The sequence below is a fragment of the Penicillium concentricum genome (assembly GCF_028827145.1).
Source record: "Penicillium concentricum strain IBT 3081 chromosome Unknown utg000002l_segment0_segment0, whole genome shotgun sequence".
NCBI lineage: Eukaryota > Fungi > Ascomycota > Eurotiomycetes > Eurotiales > Aspergillaceae > Penicillium > Penicillium concentricum.
Window position 1 is genome coordinate 46848 of NW_026622755.1, and position 27718 is coordinate 74565.

Here is a 27718-nt window from a genome sequence, read left to right on the forward strand (position 1 = left end):
TCTGTTGTAATAAATCGCCTAAAAGGAGTACAATTACCCGGAAATAATGGAATTGAAGTACATAGTAGTGGTAATACTGGAATATGCTATATTATGTATATTGGAGTGGCTTAATGCTTATGAGGTCATGGTGAACGCCAAGAACGCCTCTCTATATGTTGTACTCCGTACAGTCCCCCTGCATCAATATATACAATATAAATCAGAGTATACTGATAAATAGGCTATACCAAGTGTCTATTTACAAGTGTTTGATATAACCACATTGCACATTCTACAAAAATCCCCTATTTGAATGTCTCATCCTGACTTGGCACTTTTATGTTATTATTGGAGTTATATATGCATTGTAACCATGTGCCAATGAAAAAAAATAAAAATAACGGTTTCAGACCATTAACCGAGGTCTTATTTAGGACTAGGATCATCGCGAGTGATCCAGTGTCCAATCATAACTTACGATCGGAACGATCACCGGCGATTCCTGATGTGTGAGGTGGGCTGTGAAGCACTTGATAAGTCCACTAGCGGGGACAAATACCTTTTCAAGATTATGTAAGAAGATAAACATCGGAATCCTCAGAGATATCCTATATATATAAAAAAAAGAACGAAAACAGCGTCAGGCTGATGTTGGAATTTCAATCACATAGTCAAAAAGATGAGAGACTACTGTCGCCGAAAAAAAAAAAAAAGAAAAAAAGGCCTATGGAAAGTAAAAAAGAAAGACCGGAACACCTTGCTCCAAGACAAAGAAAACATTCAGACATAAGAGACGTGAGAGAGTGGATATGACAAGGTATCCAGAGAGGAGTAGATAAACACAGGAAACTTTACAGGGAAGACAATATGTAGACAGAATAGAAAGATATCGCAAGGTGACAAGCTTTTGCCCGAAAAGAAAAAAAAAAAAAAAAAAGGCGAACACGGCATCTATCTTTTAAATGTAAAGCTCATGTCCGACCGATGTCGCTCCGCTGGACGAGGCGTCTGCTCCGGATCAAGGCTGGGGGAAGGATGAAGAGGTCGTGGCGTAGCGTCGGCGTCCGGTGTGGGACTACAGTCGGCGTCCACGCCTGAATCAGCGTCTCGGGCCAGTGCCTTGCCGGAGATCTTGACTTCGGGGGTGATTGGCTGGCCAGTCTGATGGGAGACAGCGCTCTGGGGCAAGTCCCATGGGGGTGTGGTTTGGCCCTGACCCAACACTGGCGGGCTACTCTTCGATATACGACTCTGGGAAACTCCGGAATAGATCGAGGTAGCCTGATGTGCCAGAGATGGCCGGTGATGCTGAGAGGCAGATGCTCCAAACCTGGGAGAGGACGCACGAGGACTGACTGATTCTTCGCCTTCTGATTCTTCGGGGATGCTGAGGGCCTCGAAATGATCTTCTAGGCTCGTACTGGCCGGGGAACCCAAAGAGCCATCGCTGTCTTCGTGATCGCCAGAGGATTGGTTCCGAAGAGCCTCCCTCTCCTTCTTCAAGAGTTCCTCACTGCCACTGACAACGCTGCCTCGGCTGTTGGTCCGCATCATCTCAATCCCCAGTTTAGAGCCGGGACGGCGATTTCGAGAGGGTGGGCTGCGACGTGGTTGGGAATTACCAAGCTCTTCGTCTTCATCGTCACCCGATTCGGCGCCCTCATACCGCTTCTTCTCAAGTGATTCCCTTTTGGCACGAATGGCTTCACTTGACCGTTGTCTCCGGGGCGTGAGCCCACCGGCTGCATCCATGGCCGCAGGTGCTGAGGCAGCATGGAGAAGGTGAGGCACGGGTACGGCGTTGGGAGTTGGGCTACCAGGGTGTTCTGCTGGCTCTTCGGATATTCCCAATCCACCGTGGGCTTGATCCCAATCATCAGAATTTCGATTTATGATTACTGGAATCTCATCGGGTTTAAAGGACTCCATATCTCCAAATACGCTGCTGCTGACGGAATCATCGCGGCTGGATCCTCGGTAAGAGCTGGGAGGATTGAGAACAAACCCAGAGGATGTGGAACTAGGGCTGTCCTCGGTTGTCACGGCGGTAGACCGAGAACCAGAGCCCGGAACGGGAACAGGCTGGGAGGGATTATAGTCCGGTGGAGGAGGTTTCCACATGCACCACTGGGAAAGCGCCTCGGTGAGCTTGGGTAGAGTCGGCGGCTTTTGGATCAGGGCATCGAAGTTGTGATTCTCCGGGAGATCCTTCAAATAGCCCGTAACAGCAATGATCGGAGTATGTCTGTTGGCGCTGCGCGTCTCCCGCACCATTCGAGCAAAGTCAACACCGTTGACTTGGGGAAGTCGATATTCAGTCATGATTATATCGAACTGAACTTCACTAAGAGCGTATCTGACAGCTTCCGCGCCATTTGTAACCGTAATGGTCCGGCAGCGAAGTTTTTCGAACAGGCGTTCCATGACTAGCCGCGAGACAGGATGATCTTCACAAATGAGCACATCCAATGGCCGGAAAAAGGGCCCTTCTAGAATATTGATTTGTGATAACCGTCGAGAACTTTGTCGCCGACGTTGGACCTTCAAAAGTGCTTTTGTACGTGGATCCTCATTGTCAGAAGATGAAGGTGAGATATCAAAGAGTTGACTCCGGCGCTTGTGATGATGGGGCACAAAGGGTTCTTTTGGAAACGAGGAAGCATCTCCATCCTGAGAGCCAATGGTGTGCGATCGGGTACGGCTCGCTGGGACGCTACCATGGCGTTGATTGTTACCCGTCTTGTCGGGGGAATGGGCTGGAATTCGGTTGGGCTTGACGGGAGAGGATGCCACTGAGCCCAGTCTAAGATTGGGCATGCGCCCCTGGTCAGCAGAGGAAGGTTGGAATGCCCCATTCGATTGGTGAGAGGCTGATGAGGAGCCCGACGTCTTGCGCCGTTCTTGGTTGGCCCCAGTGCTGAACTGAACTAGGAGGGGAGACGATGGCTGCGACGGCCTGCTGGGGGATGAGTTTGTCTGGCTCAGGCCTGATGGGGAAGAAGGCCGGTTATTGCCCTTGTTTTGTGACAAAGTTCGCTGGAGTGACATGGGCAGCGGACTCCCTTCCAATGAGGGCTGAGATGAAGTGACCGACGCCTGAGCGGTCGATGATCCATTGGGTTGTCGGTGCTGCGCCTGCAGAGCCTCCTGACGCATCTTCTGGATTACATCTTTATTGGCCTTCTCCAGCATCGGAAGATTCTTGAAGTTGAAGCTGCCAAAATCATCGGCCAAGGCCGGTTCGCTTAGTCTCCGACTTCGTGAATCCCGAGCATCACGAACGTGCGGAGGAATGTGGAGCGGCATCAATGGTCGTTTCGATGAGCTGACTTGGGAGCGGACCTTGAACAGTGCATCATGAGGCCGGTCGGGCCCAGCGGCGACTGACGGCTGTGGCGAGTTCTCATCTTCTAACTCCTCTGCAAAAGACTGAAGAGTAGCGCCACGGGCATCAAAGTACTCTGTGTCCTCCGGATTCTCGATGTTCGGAACGAATTGTGCTTTGTCTTCTAGCAGGGTATCCCAGTTGATATCCGATAACCAAGGATGACTACAAATCTCTGCGCCACCATTCGGAAACTTCTCGTCCACATTGGCTCCAATTCTGTCACGAGGATTGAGAGTCATGAGCCTGTTCATGAGATCCAATGACTCTGCTGAAGTATACTCCTCTGGGTCGTCAGGCCAGTTGATCCTGCGATGGAGAATGTTATCGAACACCTGATCTGGGGTATCCGCATTGAACGGTGGGTACCCAAAGATGAACTCAAACATGATGCATCCTAATGACCACCAGTCACTGATCTCATCTTGCCCGACACCGTTGATAGTTTCCGGGGCTAGGTAGTCAGGAGTACCGACAAAACGGCGATCGTGATCTTCAGGATCAAAGAGAGCCATCACTGGAGGCATCATACTCTGCTGGGGAGGGGTATTCTGCGCCATCGGATTGCTGAATGTTGGCTGCAGGGGTTGAAGACGAGGAGACTCGCCAGCCTCACTTTGGCCCTCTTCTTCAACCATGCTGGTTGAAAACATACTCGGCGACGATGCAGAAGGTTCATGGGAATTGTCAGTAAGGGAGAATGTCCTGAACATTCCATTGAGACCGTCACTGCCCATGCTGTCACTGCGGTATCCCGAAGCTCGACGAGAGCTTTGCCGACTCAAACCACCTTGGTTGAGGCTGAAGTAGGATGGCTGGATGGCATTGGCGGACACTTCCGGGGTAATCAGTGGAGTAGAGCCGGGTGATGCGCTTGTCTGGAAGTCGAAAGAGGCCGACCGGGAAGATGCAATCGATATCGCACGGGGGAAGGAATTTTGCTTCAGCAGATCAGGAGCAGACTCATCGGGGTTCTTCAACACCCTTTTCTGACGACCGACCAAACCCATGCGTGAAAGTCCAAAGTCAGTTAGCTTCAAATGACCCTTTTGGTCGATCAGAAGGTTATCGGGTTTTAAATCGCGATGGACAATGCCTCGGCTGTGAAGGTGTTCAACTCCAAGCACAACCTCACCAATATACTTCTTAGCCCAATCCTCGGGGAGACCCCCAAGAACCTTGACAAGTGATGAACAGTCGCCTCCATTGAGATATTCCATCACCAAATAAAGATAATCCTTACTGGAAAATGTCCAATAAAGCTTGGCAACAAAGTCACTCTCCCCTTGCCACATCATGATGGCGCGTTCGGCTTTGACGTTGGTGACCTGATTCTTGGCAATCATGTCGGCCTTTTTCAGGACTTTCATCGCATAATACTCGCCGGTGGCCTTCTTTTTCACCAAGTAGACACTGCCGAAAGCACCTTTGCTGATTGGTTTGATGATTTCAAAATCGCGGATAGACAATGGGGCAGGCCGAGGTTGTTGCTGGCTCATCGAAGACAGGCGTGGGGAGGGTGGTGGTTTCGTAACATCCGAAGAAGTTGCCGAGGACTGCCGGCGATGGTGGTGGCAATGATGAAGAGCCAGTTCACTTGCGTATGTAGATGGAGATGCTACTGGGGACGGCAGGCTTTCACCACCGGTAGAGATACGGGGCTTCGGCATGCGCAACGGGGAATGCGGGCCTGAAACTCGAGCGGGAGAAGGCTGCCGACGAGGAGAGCTTGAGAGTCCGGGCAGTACCAGGCTCCGGCGTTTTCGATCGAAGCTCCTCTCAGATGAGGGTGAGTCTGTCCGCATAGCTCCCGGGAAGGCAGAAGACGGCAAACTGCCATCGCTACTGTCGCCAGCATCAATCTCGGCTAGGGAAAGCCCCAGTCGAGAAGGTTGCGATGTACCCAGAAGTCCTGCAGCACTCTTATGAGATCGCGGGGTGGGGCATTCCAATGGGCTGTTGGAGCCTGTGGATACTGCTGCCGAGGATGGTCTGCGTTCCGATTGTGCGAGGAACGATCGATCTGGCGAATTACGCATTGACAGAGTCAGCGCAGATGTCGGTCGCCGTGGAGAAGGTGCCGCTGGATACGCCTTCTGTTGCAACTCGTGGCTCATGATTTGTGAGAGGGACTCTTCCTCAGCAATACTATTGGTATCGTCCGGGGAAACGTTGTTGTCAACAGTGCTCTCGGGCGCCATTTCTTCATCGGATGAACACGAGGAATCGCTGAGCTGACCAGCAGCTATGCGCTCCGCTTTGCTTAGTGCTGCCGCAATGCATTCCTCGACCAACACTGTGTATTCTATGCGAATTCGTTCGGCGTATTCGACAATCTTGCGATGCCGTATAACGGCATCAACTTTTGTCTTGGCAACTTGTTCAGTGTCTGCCGACAACGCGGCCAGGCCCTGTTCTTGTTCCAAAGTGTTGGCGCTGGGGGACTGCCACTGAAGAACCTGCGAGATCCGCGATTCAGATTGTGGTGACAACGTTCGGAAGTCCTCTGCATCTGTCCGGGAAGATTCCTTGATCATCGGCATACTAATTTCCAGTGAAGTATCGCACAAGTCAAGAACGAGTTCTACGATGCGAGCCAATGGTCTCCGCACTGTGAATGAGCGGGGTCGGGTTGGAATAGCACCTGACGCAGAATGCTCTCGCGACCGAGGCGGCGTGCCGGGCGCTGAATTACTACCTGAAACAGGGCCGGACGACGGCGCAGAGCTAGCAGTCGAAGGGCCGATGGCTAATCCCTTGTACTCCGCTTGAGGGAATGGCAGTGGATTTCCATCGCTGCCGATGAAAGGTCTGCCTTGGCGGACCTCTAACGCATCCAAGACCTTGACAATGACATGCCGATGTTCGTTGAGGTTTTCCTGTGCCATTTGAACATCCATCTCGGCCCGGTGTTCCTGTAGACACAGATCCGAGTGCTTCTCGAACCACCACGGCGTAATCTGGCGTTCACAGATGCGACAGAGGACGGGCGTCGGGGCTGGATGCTTGGAAGGATCGGGTTCTGTCGCTGCAGCCTCGGCCAATTCGGTCAGATAATTTGCCAGCACCTCCGCTCCAACACCCAAAGACTCCACCAGCAGAGGCGGCAGATCGATTGTCACTTCTCTTGGCTCGGTAAGCGGTCGTAACATCCACATGGTCTGTATTGAAAAGGTGTCAGTATAACGATAGACGAAGCATTGTTGAGGTACGCACATGGCCAGCTTCATCATCTGTTCGGTCATAGACCATGATTCCCTGTCCCTCCATGTTGAGCACATCGTGATTATGCTCTTGCTCCTGGGACTTCTCCCTGTCTCCTGCCTCTTCTCCGAGGGCTGGATTCTCTCTGGCCGCTGGGGGTGGTTCAGGCGAGTACTTCAGCACAGAGTCCGGTCCCATCTGGACGGCGAAGCGAATGAAACGACTCCGCGAATCATCCTGCTTCATAGATTCGATCGCATCGCGAAACACATCCTTGTTGCCCAACAGAATTTCCGATATCATATGGCCCTCCACTGACTCGGGGGAGGAGCCAACCACCTGCTTCCACGATGGGCTGACCCATTTGATGCAACCCTCCAGGTCCATATCCACAATGATGTTCAAGGTCTGTTCGGCGGCTTCCTTCAAGTCCTCACGTTCCTCTCGCATATTATCGCTCAATGTTCGAACCATCTTCGGGTCGATATTCCGAGCCTCCTGGCGGAGCGCCGTCACGGCGGGAGGCGCGAGGAATTGTGGTTTGGGGGAATCATTGCTGGCCATCCTGGCTCGCTCGGGCGGCCCGGCGGGATTCGATGGTCAAGGGGTAGGAAGTCGAGGGAGAAATGGAAGATAAAATAAAACAAGACTATTCAAGCCAAGCAGAACCGTCTGCTGGGCAGCGCGGGTGCCCTTAATCGAGGTTATTGATTCATCCGTAGCATCAACTGTCCATAGCGCAGTCGTAAGAATCGGGTACAGATCAATTCGCGTGAGAAAGGTCGATCAATCCGTTTGAATTTGTGTGATCAGAGGTGTCGAGACACAAGCTGAAACACGAAACGTTTAGACGGAGGATAACGGAAGCCGTGTCTCTGCGGGGAATGGCGCGACAGCGACGCGCTTCAACAACGTCAACCCCAGAGGAGGCTGACCTGAGAAAAGGAAACGAAACTTGATCAAAAATTGAGACCTGAAGTCACAAAAATGAAAAGTGAAAAAGTCGAGGGAATGTTTTTAAGAGTGATGATGGGAGAGGGGGGAATCGAAGGAGGTCGAGGGCGGTGATTGGCGAGCTGTGCGTTTCCTGCACCACGTACTTCCCACCTCTTTTTTAATTTTTTTTTACTTGTTCTGTTGATTTGATATGAAGATGAAGATGAATGTTTAGGATGATTATCTAGGATCTAAATTATGTTTGGGGGTGATATAGAGAGCTATATTGTATACATCCCATTTACAACGTCATGACATCTCTGTTAACTCTCCAGGGCTGTTAACATGGATGAATCCCTATAATACTATTACTAATTCCATAGATAAACTGGGCAGTTAGTACTTTTGTCTCTATGTAGATTATACTCCGTATAGGGAGTTTCCAGATTCCTATACTTCATACCTTTACCAAAAACAGCCAGAAAGCAAAAGAAAAAGAAAAAGAACGCCCCAAGTTGATTGGACGCCACCGGATGTAGTTGTCAATTCCCCATACAATGAGAACATTGCATTCTCCAATGTGTTATTAGGGGCTATGGATATATGTTCCTATATTACACTGAACACCATAAAGTTGACATTATCCCTTGCTGGCGTGATATCAGAGACAGTAAATGTAGAGACTCTACCCAACACTACCCAACTCTACTCCCCCTAAGCCATCGTGTAAAACGTCCGAATACCGGAATGTCCCAATTTCTTCAACTTGTCCCCCGGATCTGCGGGGTAGTCAGCTGATATACGTTTCTGGTTCTGGGGATGATCTTCCTTTTCTACAGTGTCACAATAGGAAATACGATCTAGCATCTGGAGTTTATACTCGACTAAACTTTACTCTTTTCCTGCTTCCTATGGGTGCACGGGTGAAACACTACTATAAGAGATAATTATAGGTTCCCTTTAGAGAAATGGATGCAAAGTGAAACTATTCTCATATCCACAATATATATCCGCATTTGATCTTTGCTTTGAACACAACTCCGTGAGATCAAATATGAAACTACACCGTCAATATTACAGCTCAAATACAGCCAAGACATATAGACTACCGAAAAGACTACTGAAAAGACATGACGGCCACATAAGGACTATTTTTGTATGGAGACATCTGGAGCCACATGATAATATCTGACCCGAATATCAGGGCATCATATATCTTAATGCCTGAGGCAGTAAGGTCTAGCTCCTTGCTTTAACTAGTTAGTTAACTAGTTATTATGTCAGATTGACATTCCATCCCAAATCACTAACTAGCTGACAAAACACAAACGTCTAGTTACTGGAGAATCATTTATACCCTCTTTTGTGCATTCAGATATACCCCAATGAATCTCCTAGGCATAACCGGGTAGAGTACACCGAGCCTGTGAGACATGTTGATAGCGAGCTAAAGATAGCGTTGTACGATTTATTACCCAAACTGAATATTAATAGTTCAAACAGTGTGATGGCGTCCCTTCTCTTATTGGAAAAAGCTCGCATGCTACTCGGTGTTTCATACGTCGGAAAAACGGGAATTCTCACTTCGCTCCATTGGAAATGATATCGGCGGCAATCTTTTCTGCTAGCATGTCTGTGCCGATTAGCAATAATATCACCAACTAGGAACTGCACTAATAGACTGCTGATTGAGGATGACCTGGTGGAAGGATCGGGAATGCGCTCGCATCAACCACTCGTAAGCAAACACCCTGGCTCGACTATCGACAACAGCCATGCTGTCGTTTTTGATACCCATCTTGCAGGTACAAGCTGCATGATAAATTGTCATGACTGTGTTTTTGATAATATCTAATATTTCAGCATCGGTCTCGTAACCCTTCCCAGGGAAATACTCCTCGCCGATGATGACAGACGCTATTTCCCGAGAACGAAATACACCACGAGCGCGCCGGTACGCTGCTGCAACTTGTTGATCGGTGTCTGTTTCTAACCAGCTGGGCTTGATCACTGGGGCATCTGCCGTATCAGCGGAACGAATAGTCACGTTTCCCCGTGAGGTTGGAGCCACCGGGACCGCAGCAATGCTAGCATATTCCCCAAACGGAGGCTGCTGTGCATATGGATTCGAGAAGTTTCCCAAAGATGCAGGTCCTGCAACATACTAAGTGAACTGAGTGGTCAGTCTGACACTCTGAAGACAAAACGTAGACCACATGTCTCACCTCGACTTCCGGCCAGGAAACCAAGCCAAATCATTTTCGTTGGTCTTAGAAAACGCGGAGCGGGATTGTGGCGGAAGTTTCTCAAATGCGATATAGTCCGTCGAGGGGTTCGTTAAGAATCCATTGCCTCCGAAAAGCCACATCGGCAGCTGATTGAGAAGATACCATAAATCGTTTTTGAGCATCCCCAAAGTGGGCACATTTACCTGGTAAGAAGGATCGAAGAACACATGATCCCACATATTCTGACCTACTCCAGGTAGATCGACGATCAACTTGATGCCATAAGTACTGAGCACCTGGGCAGGACCAATGCCAGAAACCATCAGGAGCTGTGGCGATTGAAAAGCCCCCGAAGAGAGAATGACTTCTCGTGTTGCCGTCGGAACGAATTGGTTTCCTTGTTGCATAACCACGCCAGTTGCTCGCTTTTTATCGTCAAACATAATCATCTTAGCCATGGCAAACTGATACAATATCCATGAATCAGACTTGAATCCTGTTTGCAGAAACGCAGACTCAGAGCTGCTTCTAGTTGCGTCCGCCTGTCGGATTGTCATTGTGCAAAATTGATGGCCTATCAAGGAGCCGCTGTTGAAGTCTTGCACTTCGTCAATGCCAACATTATCGAAGCCTTCTTTTGCCCATGTCGCAAAAGGCGTGGCATACTTTGGGTGAGAGACTTGGAGTGGCTGGGCATCTTTATCAAATGCAGTAGTGTTGAACAGCGGAGTAGCATTCGCCAAACGAGTTCCTATTGGGGGTTGAAAAAGAGACGGATTTCTTGAGGAATGGCAATGCATTTTCGAAGAGATGGATCATCGACAAGCTCTGCCCACTTAGCCATAGACTGTGCAGAAGGCCTGTTCGAGATCAGCACTGTATACAATCTTCTTTCTAGGTGACTGACCTTTGGTATATCATAAAATTTTATGCGGACCTGATCCAGATCAGCAAATATCACTAGTATCATCTAAATGCTTGCTTAAGACCCGCCTAGATATTTCCCTCTTGGGTAATGAATATCACGAGAATTTGCACCCGGCACACCGTGTACTACAAAGCCCCAGTCGATCAGGGTCATAGTCTGGACATCGGCACCAGCCCCGAGACTGGAAGATGCTGGGACTCGAGCCATGGGATACATGTACTCCTAGTAGCCTCCTGCTTCCACCACAGCTACCTTTTATTTCTGCTCTGCGAGTCGTGCGGCGATGGTTAGCCCTGCTGTGCCCCCTCCGACAACAACATAGTCGAATGTGGCATTCTCGGCGATTCGAGTGTTGGATGTATAACTGTTGGACAGGTCTCCAAAGATGGCAAGGACCTGTGAAAATACAGTTATGAGCGCAAGGCCGGGGGAAAGCAACATTGCAGAGTGATGGGAGAGAACTACATGGTAATTATGTAGTTTCCACTGAGCCAGCTGAGACAGCCACACTCGTACCTGCCGTGTCAGTCTCTTGCATATTAATGGATCCTTTACTCACTTTATACACGGAAAAGATAATCACGGCAGCTAATTTGCACTTGAAAAGCGACAATAAAGCCCCAGTTGTGGAGGAAGGTGCGATATCTAATAGAGACTATGTACATCCCAATCTCCACATGTACTTAGAATTACAATTGGAAGACAATGTTGAATATATTGGTTTCAATTCTCTCGACTTCTGTGTATCCCAGGATAATCGTCATGTTTCCAACTGTACCAGATGAACCTGGTATACCCCCAGGGGTCCCATTTCATGAAGGAGACGTAGGATTGCGCACCTTCCAAGATGCTTGCGAAGCAGAACTAGGATAACTTTATTCGATATCTCGACCGAAGCACATCTTTGCGTTTTTTGTATGTAGTAAGGCCCTTCTTGAATCGAATAGGGGTGGCATCGGAGTTCTAGGAATCCAGAAGGTCGATGATGTTAACGTGGACACGAGCCAGTGTCTGGTCGTGGGGGACAAAAAGGGCTCGTAGATGCTTATTGCGATGCTACAGAGTAGCAAATGTTGGAGCAACTGGAAGAAGAACTGGAGGAAGCGGAGTAGACATGTGGCGGTTGTCTAAAGTCGACAGTGAAGGCTAGCCTGGCCAATCCGTAAGAAAGGGATTTGTCTTTACATTTGATAAATGTGATGAAAAAAGTGATAGAGATGTTAGTATGAGAGAAACACGAGAAGACGAGGAGGACGGTAAGAGAAGAGCGGCAGATGAAGGTGATAGGCGAGAAAAACGAGCCTCAAGCAACAATCCAATCCTGTCTGTAAAGATCAAAACCATTGCCCGTGCTTCAGACTCGACCTGATGTACCTAGTAAGCCTCGAAGAACGTGTGCCTTTGAAAGGACACCCGTGGGTATCAGGAAGTAGGTGACTATTCAGAGAAGCTTGCGGAGAAGAACTCGGAGGACCTTGTCCTGTTTAGCAATATTTCAGCTAAAAGACTTGTTATTTTACTCCATGTATTTAGCAAGCGCCTTCTTGCTTTTGAAAAGTGTTGGAGTTAAGTCGGAGTTCCAGGTATCAAGAAGGTCGACGATATTGACATGCACCCGAGCGAGGGCCTAGCCTAGTAAGCAAGTGATAACAACTAGTCTTACCTAAGAGTGGAACTATACATACCTTCTTGCATTGATTGATCGATGTGAAGGAGTCCTCGATTCCGACTTCAGCACACAGTTCTTGCCAAGTCGCAAGGCTGGTGACACGACAACCAATCAGTCGGTCATACTCGCTGTTCATGCAAGCATTCCAGTTTTTCTTCCATTTTTTGGAGCCCGGCTTCCAACCTTGCTGTAGGCTGCCGAGGCCAAGGGCAAAGGTGATAGGGAGGTCCGGGTCATGCTGGGCGCCGAGGTTCCTTAGAACCTGGTTGTGGTGCCCCAACTGAGCAAGCCGGATGAGCATGGTGGCTGTTTGGTTGTCTAAAGTTGAGAGTACCCGTTATCTTGGTAAATCAGCAAAATGTGAGAGGATTTCTCGTCGCTCACAGTTATTGACAATGAAGTCAGTCAAGGTGTCAGATTAAGAGAGATATAAAAAGATGGGTGGTTGCGGATGGTAAGAAAATAATGTGAGATGGAGATGGCAGGTGAGAAAAAGGAAATGTGAAAAAGAAAGAGATGTGAAAATGGGAGGAAAGATGAAGAAGCTGCGACAACACTCAGGAGAGAACATTGGAGCCACGATAGTTACGACATATAGCTACGAACATACTTACAACAGTAGTCTATACCATACACTTAACACTCTTGATGGCTGTGATTTTCAGATATTTCAGCTACATTAGAAGCAAAGACCCCCATTCCATTGCTGTGTACTCCAGGATAGCTGCAGAGCTCGCTGTACTGCATGTGTCCGCGTTCTGGATCACATGGCTGGAAATACCGTTGTGCATCTCAAAAGAATGATTCCTTACAGGAGCTTGCGCAGCAAGACCCGCAGAGCCTTATCCTGCTTGGCGAGTTGTCGACCAAAGAACTTCTGGCTTTCCTTTGTGTATTTGGCAAGGGCCTCCTTACTCTTGAATTGAGTAGGGGTAACATCCGAGTTCCATGCATCCAGAACGTCGACGAGGTTCACGTGCACACGGGCCAGGGCCTGCAATAATCAGCATATGATATTAAATTACAAAGACTAGGATCTTAACTTCTTGCACTTGTTAATCGACGTGAAGGAATCTCGGATTCCCGCTTTAGCACATAGCTCTTGCCAGGTAGCGAGGCTGGTAACTCGGCAGCCAATCAATCGGTCGTATTCGCTATCCATACAGGAATTCCAGTTGCGCTTCCAAGTCTTTGAGCCGGGCTTCCAGCCACGTTGGGCGCCGGCAAGACGAAAAGCCAAGCTGATAGGAAGATCGGGGTCGTACTGGGCGCCAAGGTTCCGTAGAAGCTGGTTAGGATGCTCCGAAGGAAGGGATGGGATTGACATCGCAGCGGTGGTCTAGAGCCGACAACACAAGTTAACTTGGGTAATCAGCAGTAATTATAGGGAGTTGGCGTGAGTCACCTTGACGACGAGGAAGGTAATGCAGGTGGTGGTTTAGGATAGAGAGATAAGGAGGTAGTGAAGGATCTTGAGAAATGAATGGCAGATGAAGGTGATAGGTGAGAGAAAAGAGAAGTGAAAAAGAGAGAAGGTGAAAGTGAGGTGAAAGTGAGGTAAAAGTGAGGTGAAAAATGAAGAAGCTGCAATAGGGAAAGGGGGATGTTGCGTACAGCGAAGGTACAATGTTCTACACCACAGAGGCCCTTTTCTTTCAGCTTGAGATGTAACTACAATTTTGGAGAGGTTCAATGTGTCAGATTCTTTATCTGAGCCACCTCAAAATCGAAGGTCCCTCATTACACCGTGCATATCGAGATTGTTGTAGTCCAAGAAAAACATCCCTCGGAATCATATGCCTAAAGTGGCATATTGCTAGATAGAGAGAATGAGCATCTTCAAAGAAGCTTACGGAGGAGAACACGTAGGAGCTTGTCCTGCTTGGCGATGTGTCGATTGAAGAACTTTTTGCTGGCCTGGGTGTATGCGGCGAGGGCCTGCTTGTTCTTAAATCGAATTGGAGTGGCGTCCGAATTCCAGCAATCTAGAACGTCAACGATATTGACGTGGACCCGAGCTAGTGCCTGCATACATCAGTAAGCGAGTGATACCGAATTGTTCGAGATTAGGAACTTAAATTCTTGCACTGGGTAATCGAGGCGAAGGAGCCTTTGATTCCCACCTTCGTGCATAGTTCTTGCCAGGTGGCTAGGCTAGCCACACGGCAGCCGATGAGCCGGTCATACTCGCTATCCATACAGGAATTCCAGTTCTTCTTCCAAGTCTTAGAACCTGGCTTCCAGCCTCGCTGGCGGCTAACTAGATCGAAGGCAGAGCTGACTGGAAGGTCTGGATTGTGGGGGGCGCCGAGCTTCCGCAGAAGCTGGTTGGGATGCTCCGAGGGAGCGAGCGGGATACGCATCGTGGTGGTCTGGCATTAATAACACGAGTTAGCTGGGCCTATCAGTAGGAAGTGTAGGTACTCGTTTTCCTTTACCTTGGAGATGATAAAGGTGCCAATCCAACTGAAGGGAGAGGGAGATGAGAAGAAGGTAAGTTAAGAATTCTAAGAAAGGAGTGACAGAAGAAAGACCTTGAAGAAACAGAGGTGAAGGATATAACAAGGATAGGTGAAAAATCCAGTCTGAAGATTTCGTATTGGCCGGCGAGCAAACGCGCGAAAATAATCCTACCTCTCATCTCCAACTCTGATCTTCTACGATCTTGCAATCTATACTGGAACAATTGGCTCTGCGATACAGATCATACGTTCTACTCAATTCCGAATCAGGTACCCTCTGTACTCGAGCATCAAGAAGAGCCAAGCTTCACTTCAGAACTCTGACTTATGGCTCTTGACAGGAATTCTCCCTCGAATTTCAAAAATATTGCAATGAAATCCTCTCTCTGCGCTTCTCATACAAGCATGGCATGTGACCTGATGTCACAGCTAGGCTCCATCGATTCAACGAGACATAAACAATCCCTGCGACATCATGGCTCAACGGGAAGACAAGAGGGATGAATTGATACACCCGGAAGTCTTGCCTGTCGCACAGAACGCGAGAATGTCCCAATTTCTCACACCAAATCTCGCGCTGATGGCAGACTCGACGATTCTGAAACGATCTCTGAGTTTGAATACTGTTATTTTGACAACCTCATCCTTCAGCATCCGCTTTCAAAATGCGCGCTCTCGACCCCACTTGGAACAACTCAATTAAATCGGAGCTGGGCTACAAGGAGCGGTTTTTGAACAGGTCGGCAAGCCTTTGGCCATGAAAAAGGAAACCCCTGGAAACGAAACGCTCCCATAAAACCTACCATGAGTACATGTTGGACTGTGACGTTTCGGCCGCATTCGAACACTACCAGTCCACCAACAGTGAATTACACGTTCCAAAACCCTTCAAGTTAATCTCTAGGGAAGGGATTAACGCTTTCTGGGATGAGATTCTACCAAAAATCGGTCTGCGTGGTGATGTGATGATGGAACGGATTCTTCCATTACGGAAAGTTGGCAAAAAGCCTTGATCACTCATATTTACGGTGTACAATTTCCTTTACGTAAATAGAGTCCTCATTGATATACTCCATGTAGTATAGATATTCGGGTCGATACGAGCGAAACGACAGGCCGAAACGGGCGATCCGGGGGTTTCTTGGCGGAATGCGGAGGAAGCTCTTGGGCCAATTTATAGAAGAGACGGGTCGTTTTTGTAATAGCAAAAGTCCATCAAAATTCCACATGGCGTTTCTTATTTGTGCATCTTCTTGGCTCAGCTTAGGCCTCTCTCTATTGTCCAGTGAGAGGCAACATATTTGGTTATATGGCGTGCTATGGCGTATTCGACATTACAGTTTGCGTGCTGTATGGGGACTGGATTGTGGATCATCCCTTGAAGAGCTTCAATTCAAAAGACCTTGAGATGAGACTCTCTTTTCTTTTAACCTCTCTTTTGTAGCAAGTACTATAATCACTACGTCGCGCAGTATGGGGTTACCAGGAACCAGGCTCGGAGCTTTCCGCGCATACTTCTTTGGATATTTTGTCTGTACGGCGGGTTTCTTATTTGGATATGATACTGGAATTGTTGGTAAGTGAAAAAGAAAAGTTCATTTGGTGACAATCGCTGACAGTGTTGGTGGATAGGTGGTATCCTCGAGTTCAAGTCCTACGTGGATGATTTCGGCTATACGGACCAAACAACCGTCAGTGCAGTGATGGTAAGCTTGCAGAATGTAGGCGCATTCCTATCGGCCCTAGGAATCTTCTGGGTGTCCGAACGGTACGGGCGAAAGAAAACAGTCCAGGCTGCCATGACTGTATTTTGCCTCGGTGTGATTTTGCAAGTGGTACCTTCCCACTCACTCGTCTGTTTCTACATTGGGCGGTTTGTCGCTGGTCTAGGTCTCGGTGCAGGCACTGCGGTCGTCCCGGCATACAACGCCGAGATGGCCCCTAAGGAAATCCGAGGCAAGCTAGGTTCGGGAATGCAATGGCTCTTTGCACTGGGTGTAATGCTGAGCTACTGGATTGACTATGCCGTGAAGCTCACCTTGCCCGTCTCTTCAAAGCAGTGGCAGATTCCCGTTGGTCTCCAGATGGTGCCAGCTGGAGTTCTTGCACTGGGACTTTGTGCTATGCCCGAAAGTGTACGCTGGTTAGCCAAGAAGGGTCGATTTGATGAAGCATGGGAAAGCCTGAAATGGATGCGAGCTAGTGAAGGTAGCGAAATAACCCCCACAAAAGAATGATAGGGCACACGGCTAATCCTCACTCAATAGGCCCCGAAGTGAAGGCAGAGTTCAACGAAATCCGAGTTGGACTTGAGGAAGAGGTGCGAGCTACCGAGGGATTCAATAAGCGCGAACTCCTTGAGCCCGCGAATCGCTACAGACTGCTCCTCGCTGTTTTTATGTTCTGTGGTCAGCAGTGCACTGGCATGACCGCCCTTGCTTACTTCGGCCCTCAGTTCTTTAAACTGCTAGTCGGCAACAACACTAATCAGTCCCTTCTCATCACTGGTCTTTTTGGTGCCGAGAAGTTCATCACGGTTGGGATCTATATCTTGTTCTTCTCCGAGATGTGGGAACGCAAGCCGACTCTTTGGATTTCAGCTCTGTTGATGGCCGGTTGCTTCATTATTGTTACAGTCGTCAAGGAAACCACACCAGAGCCTGATGCAAAAGCCACTCCAGCTGGGATTGGCATGGTGGCTATGATCTTCCTGACCAACTCGATCTACCAATTCAGTTGGGGTCCATTGCCGTGGCCATACACCGCGGAGGTAACTATTACTATGCTCCTCTATCCCCAATTCAACCACTAATTAGCATCTAGATCTTTCCCACACGAATCCGGGAGATTGGAACCTCGGTCGCAGTATCAACACAATGGCTTTTCAACTTCCTTTTTTCCCTGGTGACACGCTACATGATGAATTCGTGGGGCAGTTATGTCTTCCTTTTCTATGCAATCCTGGATATCATCATGGCGATTATTGTCTTCTTCTTCGTGAAAGAGACAAAAGGGAAAAGTCTTGAAGAGATGGAGACTATCTTTCACAGCAAGGCGGCATTTGATGTTGATGCTGTCCGGCGGGATGCGCTCAAGGATGCAGTTGTGGACCAAGTTAATGTACATAACAAGGCTGTAGACCCTTGACTGCATATCAGATAAAACAATCAAAAATCTCTATTAGAACTACGAGTAGAAGATTCGAACACTATAAACGCCATGGCATTTAGGCAGACAGCCGTAGATTGACCAATCACAGACCTCAGGCTTGATCTAGTTTAAAAAGGGGCGGATACGAGAAAAAGTCTCGTGGCGCTTTCCCTTCTCTTTTATCTTTTGAATTGTCGAGAGAATAACAAAACCATATAAATTGGGGATCAAGTGGAAAAGAATGGGTAAGTGGATAGCTATGTCTATGGGTCCATGACTGACATGTGTAGGTTATTCTGAGGTACAGACCCTTTGCGCTAGTAGGTAGGCACACGTATCTGACAGCTTGGTAGTTCGAATGCCATCTTTGTGGCGTGGTCTTCAACATCACCTTTTGCCTAGAATCTGGGGAGTTGGACGTGCCTGGTCCTCATTGGGTGCGAAAACAATGCGACGAGACAGATTCTACAGATGATGAGCACACGGTTCAGGAAATTGACGATCAATCCCGCAAAGACAATGAGCCCTATGAATATGAGTCTGATGATTATGAGGTTAATGAGCCATATGAATATGATTCTGATTACGAATCAGACGGCATGAGCCTTGGCGGAGAAGATGAGCCTGACAAGGAAGACAGCGAAGAGAGCGAAGGCGGCGAAGACAGTGAAGACAGCAGTCCGGATGAAAATGATGACTCGGAAGATCATCGAATCTACTTCAACTGGGTACTCCAAACTTTCAATCCATTCAGCGCCATGATGGGAAAATCCCAAATGCCTGCTGGATACTTTGATAGTTCAACGTCAGGCTACGCGGCTGATGCTATCTCACGCGAGGAGGCGAGAGGCTGTCGCACCGCCCAGTTCCTGGTGCATAAACCCACCCCTAGGAATCAATGGCAGCCTGACCAAATCCATGAGCCATGGGAGATCAATGGAGATTGGTATTTATCTGGAATTTGCGACGGAACGCCGTCGCGCGATTCAAGAGACCCAACAGTGTGGACCATACGAAATGGGACACAAGATCTAGAGGCAGACAATGTGAAATATGTAGTAAGTTCTGTCTCCAGTGTGTCTATGGACCGCCTTGAAAGCTGACACCTGCCAGGAACATTTAGGACCAGATGAAATAGCGATGCCATTCCATCCGTGGTGCTTTGATATCTTCTGCCGACAATCCAAAGTCCAGTTTCAACGTGTCAATGTCGCAGGCCTCATGACCTGGCGCAATGCCGAATTTGACTATAAGGCATTTGGATCATTTCCTCGAGCCAAAGAGGTTACGAGTTCACGGCACCAGTGGTGGGAGCATGTGCCTGGTAGCGAGTATCTGGTTGCCAATCCCCTTTACGTACCCGGACTACCAGAGATTCTTCTCGCCGCGGTGAAGAACGAAGGATCACCTTCCTCGCATGGCTCATGTTATGAGATCAAGTCGTCTCAACTTGTGACGAACCGCCCTTCCGCCTCTCACCATAGCCAGGTCGACTTTCTCTCTTCACTTCCCTCGGAAGTTCAGCTCATGATCATCGGCCATTTAGAATCTAGCGATGTTATTAGTCTAGGTCTTACATCTAGGGCATTCACTCAACTCCCAGATAGTGTGTGGTACGGACTAGTACGCAAAGAAATGCCCTGGTTGTGGGAAGCCTGGGAAGAATCCGAATGCATACACAGCCCTTCGCCCTGGACAATCCTAACAACAGATGAGGTAAAGTGTGTAGTCACAGCACGGCGTGACTATGCCCGGGCCTTGATTGAAGATTCTTACACAAAGGATGCTGCCGAGAAAGCTGCCGAGCACCGATTTGTTCTGCCGACGACCATACCGAACCAGGTGAAACTGGCCCGAGTGAATACTGACTGGCGTCATGTATTTATGCAAATCCGACGCAATTGGGAGGAGCTCAAGGGATTGCGGAATCGACAGAGAATCTGGGGGGATGTGGAGGAGGTTATGAGACGTATTCGCAAGTTTGATCCATAGAAGCTGGAAATCCTGTAATGTCTATGATCTCGCCAAGAAAATCAATATCTTTCATAATTATATACCAATGCTCACATTTGAAGATTTGAAGCCCTAAACTGATAAAATAGATAAGCTGGCAGTTATACCCAAAAAGGAAAGCCATCTCTTGGCATTCTCCAACTCGTCATCGGTGAATTATCGGCAAATCACCCCACTTAGTGGCGGTGACCCTGGTATATATCCTTGATCCTGGTCTCTGTCCCTATATTCCTGTGTCTATATCTTATTCGAAATGGCTGCTATTGAGAAACGCCCTGAGATCATCGAGCTTGCTCGGGGACTTGCAGGGGTGCCTATGTGCGAGGACTATGAGCGTATGGTATCTGGCATGATGTATGTCGCATTCATTATATATATCATCCACGATATTCTTACCATGGATTGTTGACTGTTTAGGTACAACCCCAACATCCCGAAACTGCAAGAGGCACGACATGTGTGTCGGGGACTTGCCGCGGACTACAACGGCCTGGACACCAAGACCGTGTCATATGACAAGATCGGGGACAAGCGTCTTGAGTTATTGCGGAAACTCGTCGGCAAAGTTGGAGATGGAACATTCATCGAGCCACCATTTTTGCCAGACTACGGATGCAATACTGTGATTGGAAAGGATTGCTTCTTTAACTGGAAGTGAGTCTGCCTTTTTTCCCCGTGTCTCATCAAAACTTACCAATTCCTAGCGTTACTATACTTGACACCAGTCTAGTTGTCATCGGCGACCGTGTACAGATTGGCACTGGTGTTAGTATCATCACTGCTGGCCATGATACTAGCGTTCTTTCTCGCCGCAAGTTCGTTGAGTTCGGCCATCCGATCTTTATCGAAGACGACTGCTGGATTGGAAGTAATGTGATTATCCTTCCCGGCGTGCGGATCGGCCAGGGCTCAACGATCGGAGCTGGGTCTGTTGTTACCAAGGATATTCCGCCGTTCTCTGTCGCTGTTGGTACTCCTTGTCGCGTGAAGAAGACAATTCAATCGGCGGAAGAAGAGGAGCAGGATCCTAATAATCAGTACCGCAATTTGGTTCGCGAGGACCGATAGATCCAGATCTACAGTCGAATGAAGTTAGAATAGAACCATTCGTTCTTTTTCTCGATGATGATGATGGAATCGAACAAATAGGTGGATAACTAGTATTGCCCAGGTGTGTATACGGACTGATTAAGAATTTGTAGGACATCAATAGAGATTAATCTTGGTGTTCCATGCCGGCATGTAACAATCGACGGTGCACTATAGAATGGATAGAAGGAAAGGGACATAGCAAGTGAGGGAAGGATCGTAGAGCTGGAAGATGCGAAAATAGTTGAATCTATTATCCCACACTTCACAATTGCACACATTCCTCCTCACTTGCATCTATGTTTGTTCTTTCTCCTTAACACGACAATCACATTTTTCTCACATTTTCGCTCCATCCTTCACGTGTGACACCATTTCACTTTCTCATAGCCAATAGCTACGAGTTCAGCCATGGCCGTTCCATCAGACAACCCATCCTCATCCTCATCCAACGATGACTCTACCATGCCACCATCACCACCTCCGTCGCCACCGTCAATGTTGCGTATTCCCCTTGCCCTGAGACGCACCACCACGCAGCAACCCACCTCAACCGAAACCTCAGCCGGTGGCATTATTCCCCGTCCAATGAGCCAGTTACCTGCTATGATACCCGTCTCACCCGCATATATGCTCTTCGCTACTCGAATGGCGATGTTCGAACGCGTGGAGCACCGCAACCTGGCAATCAGTGCAAGGAACATGGAGCTACTATTCCACACTTGGTCCACAAACCCTGTCGCAACTTACTTGATGACAAACGGTCCATTCCCGGTCGACCACATCCGCGCCCTATACCAAACTTTCGGTCGAACTCTACCTCCCTCATTCAACAGCGTCCCTGACGAGGCACGCAGCGAAGAAGATATCGTTACGATGCGTGACGCACTAACCTATGAGGCCGTACGCACCGAAGCGGATATCACAGCTGTGCTTGATGCGCTGACCTATGATATCGGCTTACGTTTTATCGCGGAGGCTGTGCGAACAGCACCGGTATCAAATGAAATTGCCGTGTATGCAGAGATTCTGACGCATTTCCAGCATGCGACGCAGCGACAGGCGGACCGCGAATCCTGGCAGCGGATCTACAATGATTTCATGAGGGTATATAATCGGCCATTGATGGTTGACAACACACCCGCGCAGACTAGCCAACCGGAGCACACAGCCGACGACAGATGAGCCAACCATAGCTCAACACAGCAACAACCCGGACGACACCTCCCCAGCCAACGATGCCCCGTAATGCAACCGGCAAATCAGACCCCAATCTCATCGAATGCATTGGGATCGCATGTGCAAAACGAAACCGACCTTGCGTCAGTATCAGATGAGGGAAGGGTTGCAAAGGAGTTGGCAGATATGACCAGCTATGTCATGGGATCTGAGTCACATGCCCCTCTTGGTAGATAGGCCGTATTAGCTATGAGTAATACCACCATATTTCTACTTTCCAGTCATAAAGTACAGATCTAATAGACACAAGCGTCCCATCTGCCAATACCCCGAAATTCTGCTCTTTAAAGAGAGCTCATCGCTGAGACACGATCCGGCGTCACTAACAACCTTGGAATGTGCCAGACCCCTTTCTGCTGAACCTTGGAAACTTAAAGCACATGACCTGGGGAACCTTGGAAATACTTGGGGATCTAAGCCAAGGTTTGGAAAACCACGGTTCCAAATTGAGGTTCCAAGGTTACCGAGATAGTAACCACACTTGAGCATAACATCAATTGGATTGGATAAAGTCCGTGCTGGCTATGGAATTCTAACATAGACAGATGCAATGAACGACCAGGGGAACACCTGGTTATAGTAAACATTTAAACAAGATATCTGAAACCCTTGCGCATACGCAAAGACTCGTCTGGGTGATCGATGATATCATTCTCAGTCGACTGCCCTCTAGCATTATCGGCAAGCTCACTCTCCTCAAGCTGGTGGTTCAAGCCAAGCAGCATCGAGCGGAAGTACCAGCATCCGGCGACTGTTACACCGAACATGGACAGCACGATTCCGTAGCTGGAGCGGTATCCGTTGTCTGACAAGTCCCAGACGTACGAACCAGCGACGTTGCCCAACTGACTGAAGGCATTGATCATGGCAATGGCGACGGCTCGCTTGGCGGGAGGACGGGGGAATGAGGAACTGATCCATGAGTAGAATACAATGAATCCTGCATAGGAACCAGCCTGCAGGAACAATGCGACGTAGCGAGCTGCAACATTGCTCGTAGCCATGCAAATAATGAAACCGACGGTTCCCATGCCTATCGGGCCGATGATGTGCCAGACCTTTTCTTGTGTCTTATCCGCGTGCCATGCGTTGATGACGGAGAAAATACAAGCGAAGACCCAAGGAGGAGCGCTCATCAGTAAAGTGGGAACATAATCGAATCCGAGAGTACCAGTGAGGGTAGGCTGTAAAGCAGGTCAGTAAAATATCCCAATTGATCGGTTGATATGAAAATACGTACGAAGAAAGCATTGAAGCTGAGGCCAACCACATAGGCAACAAACGTGAACATCATTACATAGATCTTTGGGTCGCGTAGAGCGAGCATGAGACCTCCAAAGGCACCAAGTTCTTCACTATCGGTGTCAGCCTCGCCGACATCCTCGAGCATGCGAAGTTGCGCAACTTGGCGCTCTTCCTCGGTGAAGCCGCGTGCATTGTGCGGCAGATCAGGCAAGATGAACGCGGCAAGGATGGCCAGGAACATTGTCACCGAGCCCTCGATCCAGAAGAGCCAGCGCCAGGCGGCGTGGCCCAAGACACCTTGCATGTTGGATAGGACACCGGCACCAACGAGTGCCGAGAATGCATTGGAGATGAGGTTACCACAGAACAGAATCGCGTTCCGGGTAGTCAGTTCCCGGCGTGTGTACCACTTGGAGAGGATAAGCAGGGCACCGGGCAGGAAAGCTGCCTCGACGAAACCCAGCAGGAAACGGACAGCCACCATATCGCCAAATGTCTTGGTGTTGCCGGACAAGGTGGAAATCACACCCCACAGCAACATAGCCACGGCGATGTAGAGTGAGGGCCGTGAGATGCGGTTGATGAACATGTTGGAAGGTACCTGCATGATGATGTAGCCGACATAGAGGATACTCAGACATGTGGAGTAATCGGTGTTGCTCAGGTTGAGATCTTCCTGCAGACCCTTCAGACGAGCTGCTGCCATATTGTTTCTATCCAAATAATTCATAACTGCGGAATGGATTGTCAGTATGAAGTTTATGTATAGGTCGAACAGTTGGGATAAAGGTTACTCACTGTAGATAGCGACGAACAGGCTGCACCGGGCATCGAGTTTGCGCTTAAGCTGCTTCTCGACGACTATCCGACGAGCTGGATCCATCTGAGGCATGCCATCTTGCTTTGGTGAGGCAATGTGTTCGACATTTTCACTCCGTTCTTTCTCGGCCTCGATCTCTATCCGGTCACGGTTTTCCCGTGAGATATCGTCCGACATTGTGTGATATTGAACAAATAATCCGGGAGCAGACAAGGGCAGATTCTTGTATTTAAGAATGAAAACCCTCTTCCCCGGTATGGTACCCCCACGCCGAGAATGGTAGATACGCGGGGGGTTTAAAGTGGGGCCGAGTCGGCATCTGAGGTTGTACCTTGGAACGGAACAACGAGGGTTCCGAGAGATTCGGGTTCACCCAATGATGTTCTTATCCATGGTCTGATGTGTGGGGATCCCCGGGGTCTAGACGGTGTAAACTGGCGACCTAGGGATCTGATAGGATAAGCGGAAGAAAGGAATTTGGGGGAAAGTTCACCCCGTGTTTATCGGCACGGGAACTTTTTTTTAAGGGGATCACGGGATCATGGACTTGAACGGCTCTCGGACTTCACTGGCCACGGGGAACAGGGAAGACCGAAAACTCCACAGTCCAAAACGGAAGAAACCGGCTAACGAGAAACCGACCAGAAGAAGGCCAAAGCCAAAGCAAGAAAAGTCAGCCGATATCCACATCGGCACACGGCATGCCAATCGCCTACAACCTCCCCGCCTCTCCGCAGTTTATCTTCTTTTCGTGTCTCCTTTCTCTCACCGAAGTCATGAATGAGATCATATCCCCGGAAAGCAATTGTGATTAGGGGTCCAAAAGAACGTGGGGAAAAAGCTACACATAACAACAGTGTATGTTGAACCGGGGGATACAATCTGGAGTATCACGGACGTCGTCCGAAAAAAAACCTGAAAAAGCTTGACAAATAGATTCGTGACCTTCTATCCACTCGTGGCTTGTTACATTCCACGCTCAACCCGGCATTCGCCCGGCCCCCCCACGCTCGGTCTACCGATGTTTTGCCGGTTTTCTAATGTGACGTCTAGTGGCTGACATTAGATAGATGGATACCGGTGGCTTCGGCCTGCTCCGTCAGTTCAATTTCCTCCATGTGGTCATCCTCGTGCCAGCCTTCCCGGTCATCCTTGACCAGTCGAACAAAGCAGACATCAAGGATAAGCGCGACGGCACTGATGGCAACCCCGAAAAAAAGTGCCGCTCGATACCCCATGATTTGGCTACCCGAGCGGCGGGCAATTTGCACCTCAATAGTGGATGCAAACCCCAGTCCCAGGCTGTTCCCGTAGAGATTCAATGTGCCAATGACAGACCCGGCAATCCCCTGCTGATTTCGACGAACGGAGTTACTGGCAATGATCTGACCAGCTGTGTACACAAAGTCCGGGCAAAATGAGAAGAGGATCACGGACGGAAAGATCTGGGGCCAGTAGGATTGGTGGATTGGCACAGTCGCCATGAGCACATTGGAAATTAAAATCGTGACGGTTCCAATAGCCAGGATCCATTGTGCTGCCATTCGCGGGATCATCCACGCAGCGAGACAGGCAGCGCCCGTGGCGCAGATCACAAATGGAGTCCAGCCCACGGCGAATTGGAGGGGAGACCAGTGCCAGACTTTTTGGAGCCATAAGACCTGGTACCAGATCAAGGTTCCTACAGCCATGTAATTGAGAAGCACGACGAAGAGCAGCATGAGGAAGGACGGGGCTTTGAAGATGTCGAGTGGCATGATGGGCTCCGCGGCGTACTTCTTTTCCCAACGCAAGAAGCCCCCGAATAAGATGATTGAGCTGATCAGGAGAACAATCTCATATGGGGTTGACCAACCGACACTCGGTGCTTGACTGGAAATGTTAATATGCAATGGATGGGGTTGCTATCAACCACTTACTTCCAAACAAAGCTGAACAGGATCAACGAGCTTGTTCCAAGAGCTGATCCTATACAGTCGATTTTTCCATGTCGATCGACCGGCGGCTCTCGCGGACTCAAAGCCCAGAGGGGTGTGAATGTGATAACACCAAGGCACGCTCTTTCTCAACAAGGCATTATCAGTACTTCTGATCGGGGTCCATCGAATGTATCACCTACATAAAGACGAAGAACCACTTCCATTCTGTCCGCTGTAAAAAAGCACCCAAGAACAAAGCCCCAAAATATCCCCCCACTGGTGCCGACGCACCAAAAAGACCCAGACTAAGATTTCGCACGCGACCGGGGGGATTGGTACTGGATATCATAGCCACCGCGTTAGGCATGATGAGCGCACCTCCAAGACCAGCTAGAGCCCGCATGGTGACAAAGGCGAAGAAGTTGTTACAAAAGGCGTTGGCTAGAGTACAGATGGTGAGCCAGGCACCCCCGACTAAGACGAGTTCTCGATGGCCATAGACATCTCCCAATCGTCCACTAACCAACACAAAGGTACCCTGGGTTAGACTATTCATGTTAATGAGAGGTGCATTACCAAATGTCTCGGTACTCTGTGCCTTACGCATAGCTAGCAGCAATCCACGACGCATAGGTCTCGTTAACACCCAATGATTCACTCAAGGCACTTCCTCCAGCAATGCCTGCAAAATTGACTGTCATCTATAATTGTCAGTATCGGGGGGCTTCGATTTATGGAGAAAGTTGATGGCTAAGAGTATACCTGTACAACGTTAGCCAGAATAAGCAATGTAGTAATGACCACTCGACGTGATTTGGTCGTCCGACTGAGCAGCGCCCGTTCAAAGACAGGCTGACCAACTCTAGGTGCCAAGTTATCTACAGAAACCTGCGTGTCTAGAACATGTTCGGCTGGGGATGTTAAGTCTAGCTCGCGGGGTACACTAGACGATGCGACGGGCTTGATGTCATGGCGAATAGCATGTAAAAGTGACATGATATGATAATATAAAAGAGTGTTTTGTATTCTTTTTGAAGGCTAAATGAAAGATTCTGATTAGATTAAATAGACACCATCAGACCGGAGCCAAGCTACTAATCAGTGAAGGTCAATGCTTTTGAGTCATTCTAAAGTTCTCTGAGAGGTCACAATCCAACTGGGCATGAATATCTGCAACCCTGATTGATCAGCTTCGCCGTTCTAGAAGTGCGGAAATGCGAAAATTTCGGGTACAATCTCCAATGTACCTGGTTCTATGTGGATATTGACAAAGATCTCGGAGATCAAGTTCTATACACTGAAGAAACTGCGCATTAATGGTAAATCTGATGTACCATTGAGAGGTGATTCTTGATATCAGCTCAGGAAAGGGGAAGATCTCGATTTCTATTTCTATGCCTGTTTTTATTTCTATTTCGAAATTATCCCCACCCTATAACCTTGAGAAGG

General features: G+C 48.8%; 13 protein-coding genes across 13 annotated transcripts; 5 read left to right on the plus strand and 8 right to left on the minus strand.

Moving 5' to 3' along the window:
• Positions 1–933: 933 nt before the first annotated feature.
• Positions 934–7135, minus strand: N7517_003564 (protein kinase RIM15; the record flags this gene model as incomplete). The annotated part of the gene is made up of 2 exons (XM_056721294.1): positions 934–6528; positions 6584–7135. 2 exons carry the CDS (start codon positions 7133–7135, stop codon positions 934–936), a joined length of 6147 nt encoding a protein of 2048 aa, XP_056577544.1.
• A 2026-nt stretch (positions 7136–9161) lies between these two features.
• Positions 9162–10870, minus strand: N7517_003565 (GMC family oxidoreductase; the record flags this gene model as incomplete). The annotated part of the gene is given in 4 exon segments (XM_056721295.1): positions 9162–9661; positions 9673–9680; positions 9733–10486; positions 10783–10870. 4 exon segments carry the CDS (start codon positions 10868–10870, stop codon positions 9162–9164), a joined length of 1350 nt encoding a protein of 449 aa, XP_056577545.1.
• Positions 10871–10918: 48 nt separating this feature from the next.
• N7517_003566 (Glucose-methanol-choline oxidoreductase) lies at positions 10919–11104 on the minus strand (the record flags this gene model as incomplete). Its single annotated transcript, XM_056721296.1, has 1 exon — positions 10919–11104. One exon carries the CDS (start codon positions 11102–11104, stop codon positions 10919–10921), a length of 186 nt encoding a protein of 61 aa, XP_056577546.1.
• Positions 11105–12179: 1075 nt separating this feature from the next.
• Positions 12180–12633, minus strand: N7517_003567 (uncharacterized protein; the record flags this gene model as incomplete). The annotated part of the gene is made up of 2 exons (XM_056721297.1): positions 12180–12290; positions 12349–12633. The coding sequence occupies 2 exons, from the start codon at positions 12631–12633 to the stop codon at positions 12180–12182; spliced, it is 396 nt and encodes a 131-aa protein (XP_056577547.1).
• Positions 12634–13140: 507 nt separating this feature from the next.
• N7517_003568 (uncharacterized protein) lies at positions 13141–13659 on the minus strand (the record flags this gene model as incomplete). Its single annotated transcript, XM_056721298.1, has 2 exons — positions 13141–13326; positions 13459–13659. The coding sequence occupies 2 exons, from the start codon at positions 13657–13659 to the stop codon at positions 13141–13143; spliced, it is 387 nt and encodes a 128-aa protein (XP_056577548.1).
• A 512-nt stretch (positions 13660–14171) lies between these two features.
• Positions 14172–14695, minus strand: N7517_003569 (uncharacterized protein; the record flags this gene model as incomplete). Its single annotated transcript, XM_056721299.1, has 2 exons — positions 14172–14357; positions 14456–14695. 2 exons carry the CDS (start codon positions 14693–14695, stop codon positions 14172–14174), a joined length of 426 nt encoding a protein of 141 aa, XP_056577549.1.
• Positions 14696–15269: 574 nt separating this feature from the next.
• Positions 15270–15497, plus strand: N7517_003570 (uncharacterized protein; the record flags this gene model as incomplete). The annotated part of the gene is made up of 1 exon (XM_056721300.1): positions 15270–15497. One exon carries the CDS (start codon positions 15270–15272, stop codon positions 15495–15497), a length of 228 nt encoding a protein of 75 aa, XP_056577550.1.
• A 770-nt stretch (positions 15498–16267) lies between these two features.
• N7517_003571 (sugar porter family MFS transporter) lies at positions 16268–17941 on the plus strand (the record flags this gene model as incomplete). The annotated part of the gene is made up of 4 exons (XM_056721301.1): positions 16268–16370; positions 16427–17002; positions 17062–17564; positions 17618–17941. The coding sequence occupies 4 exons, from the start codon at positions 16268–16270 to the stop codon at positions 17939–17941; spliced, it is 1506 nt and encodes a 501-aa protein (XP_056577551.1).
• A 244-nt stretch (positions 17942–18185) lies between these two features.
• On the plus strand, positions 18186–19936 carry N7517_003572 (F-box protein; the record flags this gene model as incomplete). Its single annotated transcript, XM_056721302.1, has 3 exons — positions 18186–18189; positions 18347–19002; positions 19058–19936. The coding sequence occupies 3 exons, from the start codon at positions 18186–18188 to the stop codon at positions 19934–19936; spliced, it is 1539 nt and encodes a 512-aa protein (XP_056577552.1).
• A 274-nt stretch (positions 19937–20210) lies between these two features.
• Positions 20211–21025, plus strand: N7517_003573 (sugar O-acetyltransferase; the record flags this gene model as incomplete). Its single annotated transcript, XM_056721303.1, has 3 exons — positions 20211–20311; positions 20375–20611; positions 20662–21025. The coding sequence occupies 3 exons, from the start codon at positions 20211–20213 to the stop codon at positions 21023–21025; spliced, it is 702 nt and encodes a 233-aa protein (XP_056577553.1).
• A 432-nt stretch (positions 21026–21457) lies between these two features.
• N7517_003574 (Maltose/galactoside acetyltransferase) lies at positions 21458–22231 on the plus strand (the record flags this gene model as incomplete). Its single annotated transcript, XM_056721304.1, has 1 exon — positions 21458–22231. One exon carries the CDS (start codon positions 21458–21460, stop codon positions 22229–22231), a length of 774 nt encoding a protein of 257 aa, XP_056577554.1.
• Positions 22232–22872: 641 nt separating this feature from the next.
• N7517_003575 (Major facilitator superfamily domain general substrate transporter) lies at positions 22873–24527 on the minus strand (the record flags this gene model as incomplete). Its single annotated transcript, XM_056721305.1, has 3 exons — positions 22873–23469; positions 23526–24262; positions 24329–24527. The coding sequence occupies 3 exons, from the start codon at positions 24525–24527 to the stop codon at positions 22873–22875; spliced, it is 1533 nt and encodes a 510-aa protein (XP_056577555.1).
• Positions 24528–25399: 872 nt separating this feature from the next.
• Positions 25400–27265, minus strand: N7517_003576 (Major facilitator superfamily domain general substrate transporter; the record flags this gene model as incomplete). The annotated part of the gene is made up of 5 exons (XM_056721306.1): positions 25400–26222; positions 26270–26410; positions 26470–26817; positions 26873–26970; positions 27032–27265. 5 exons carry the CDS (start codon positions 27263–27265, stop codon positions 25400–25402), a joined length of 1644 nt encoding a protein of 547 aa, XP_056577556.1.
• Between the last annotated feature and the right edge of the window lie 453 nt (positions 27266–27718).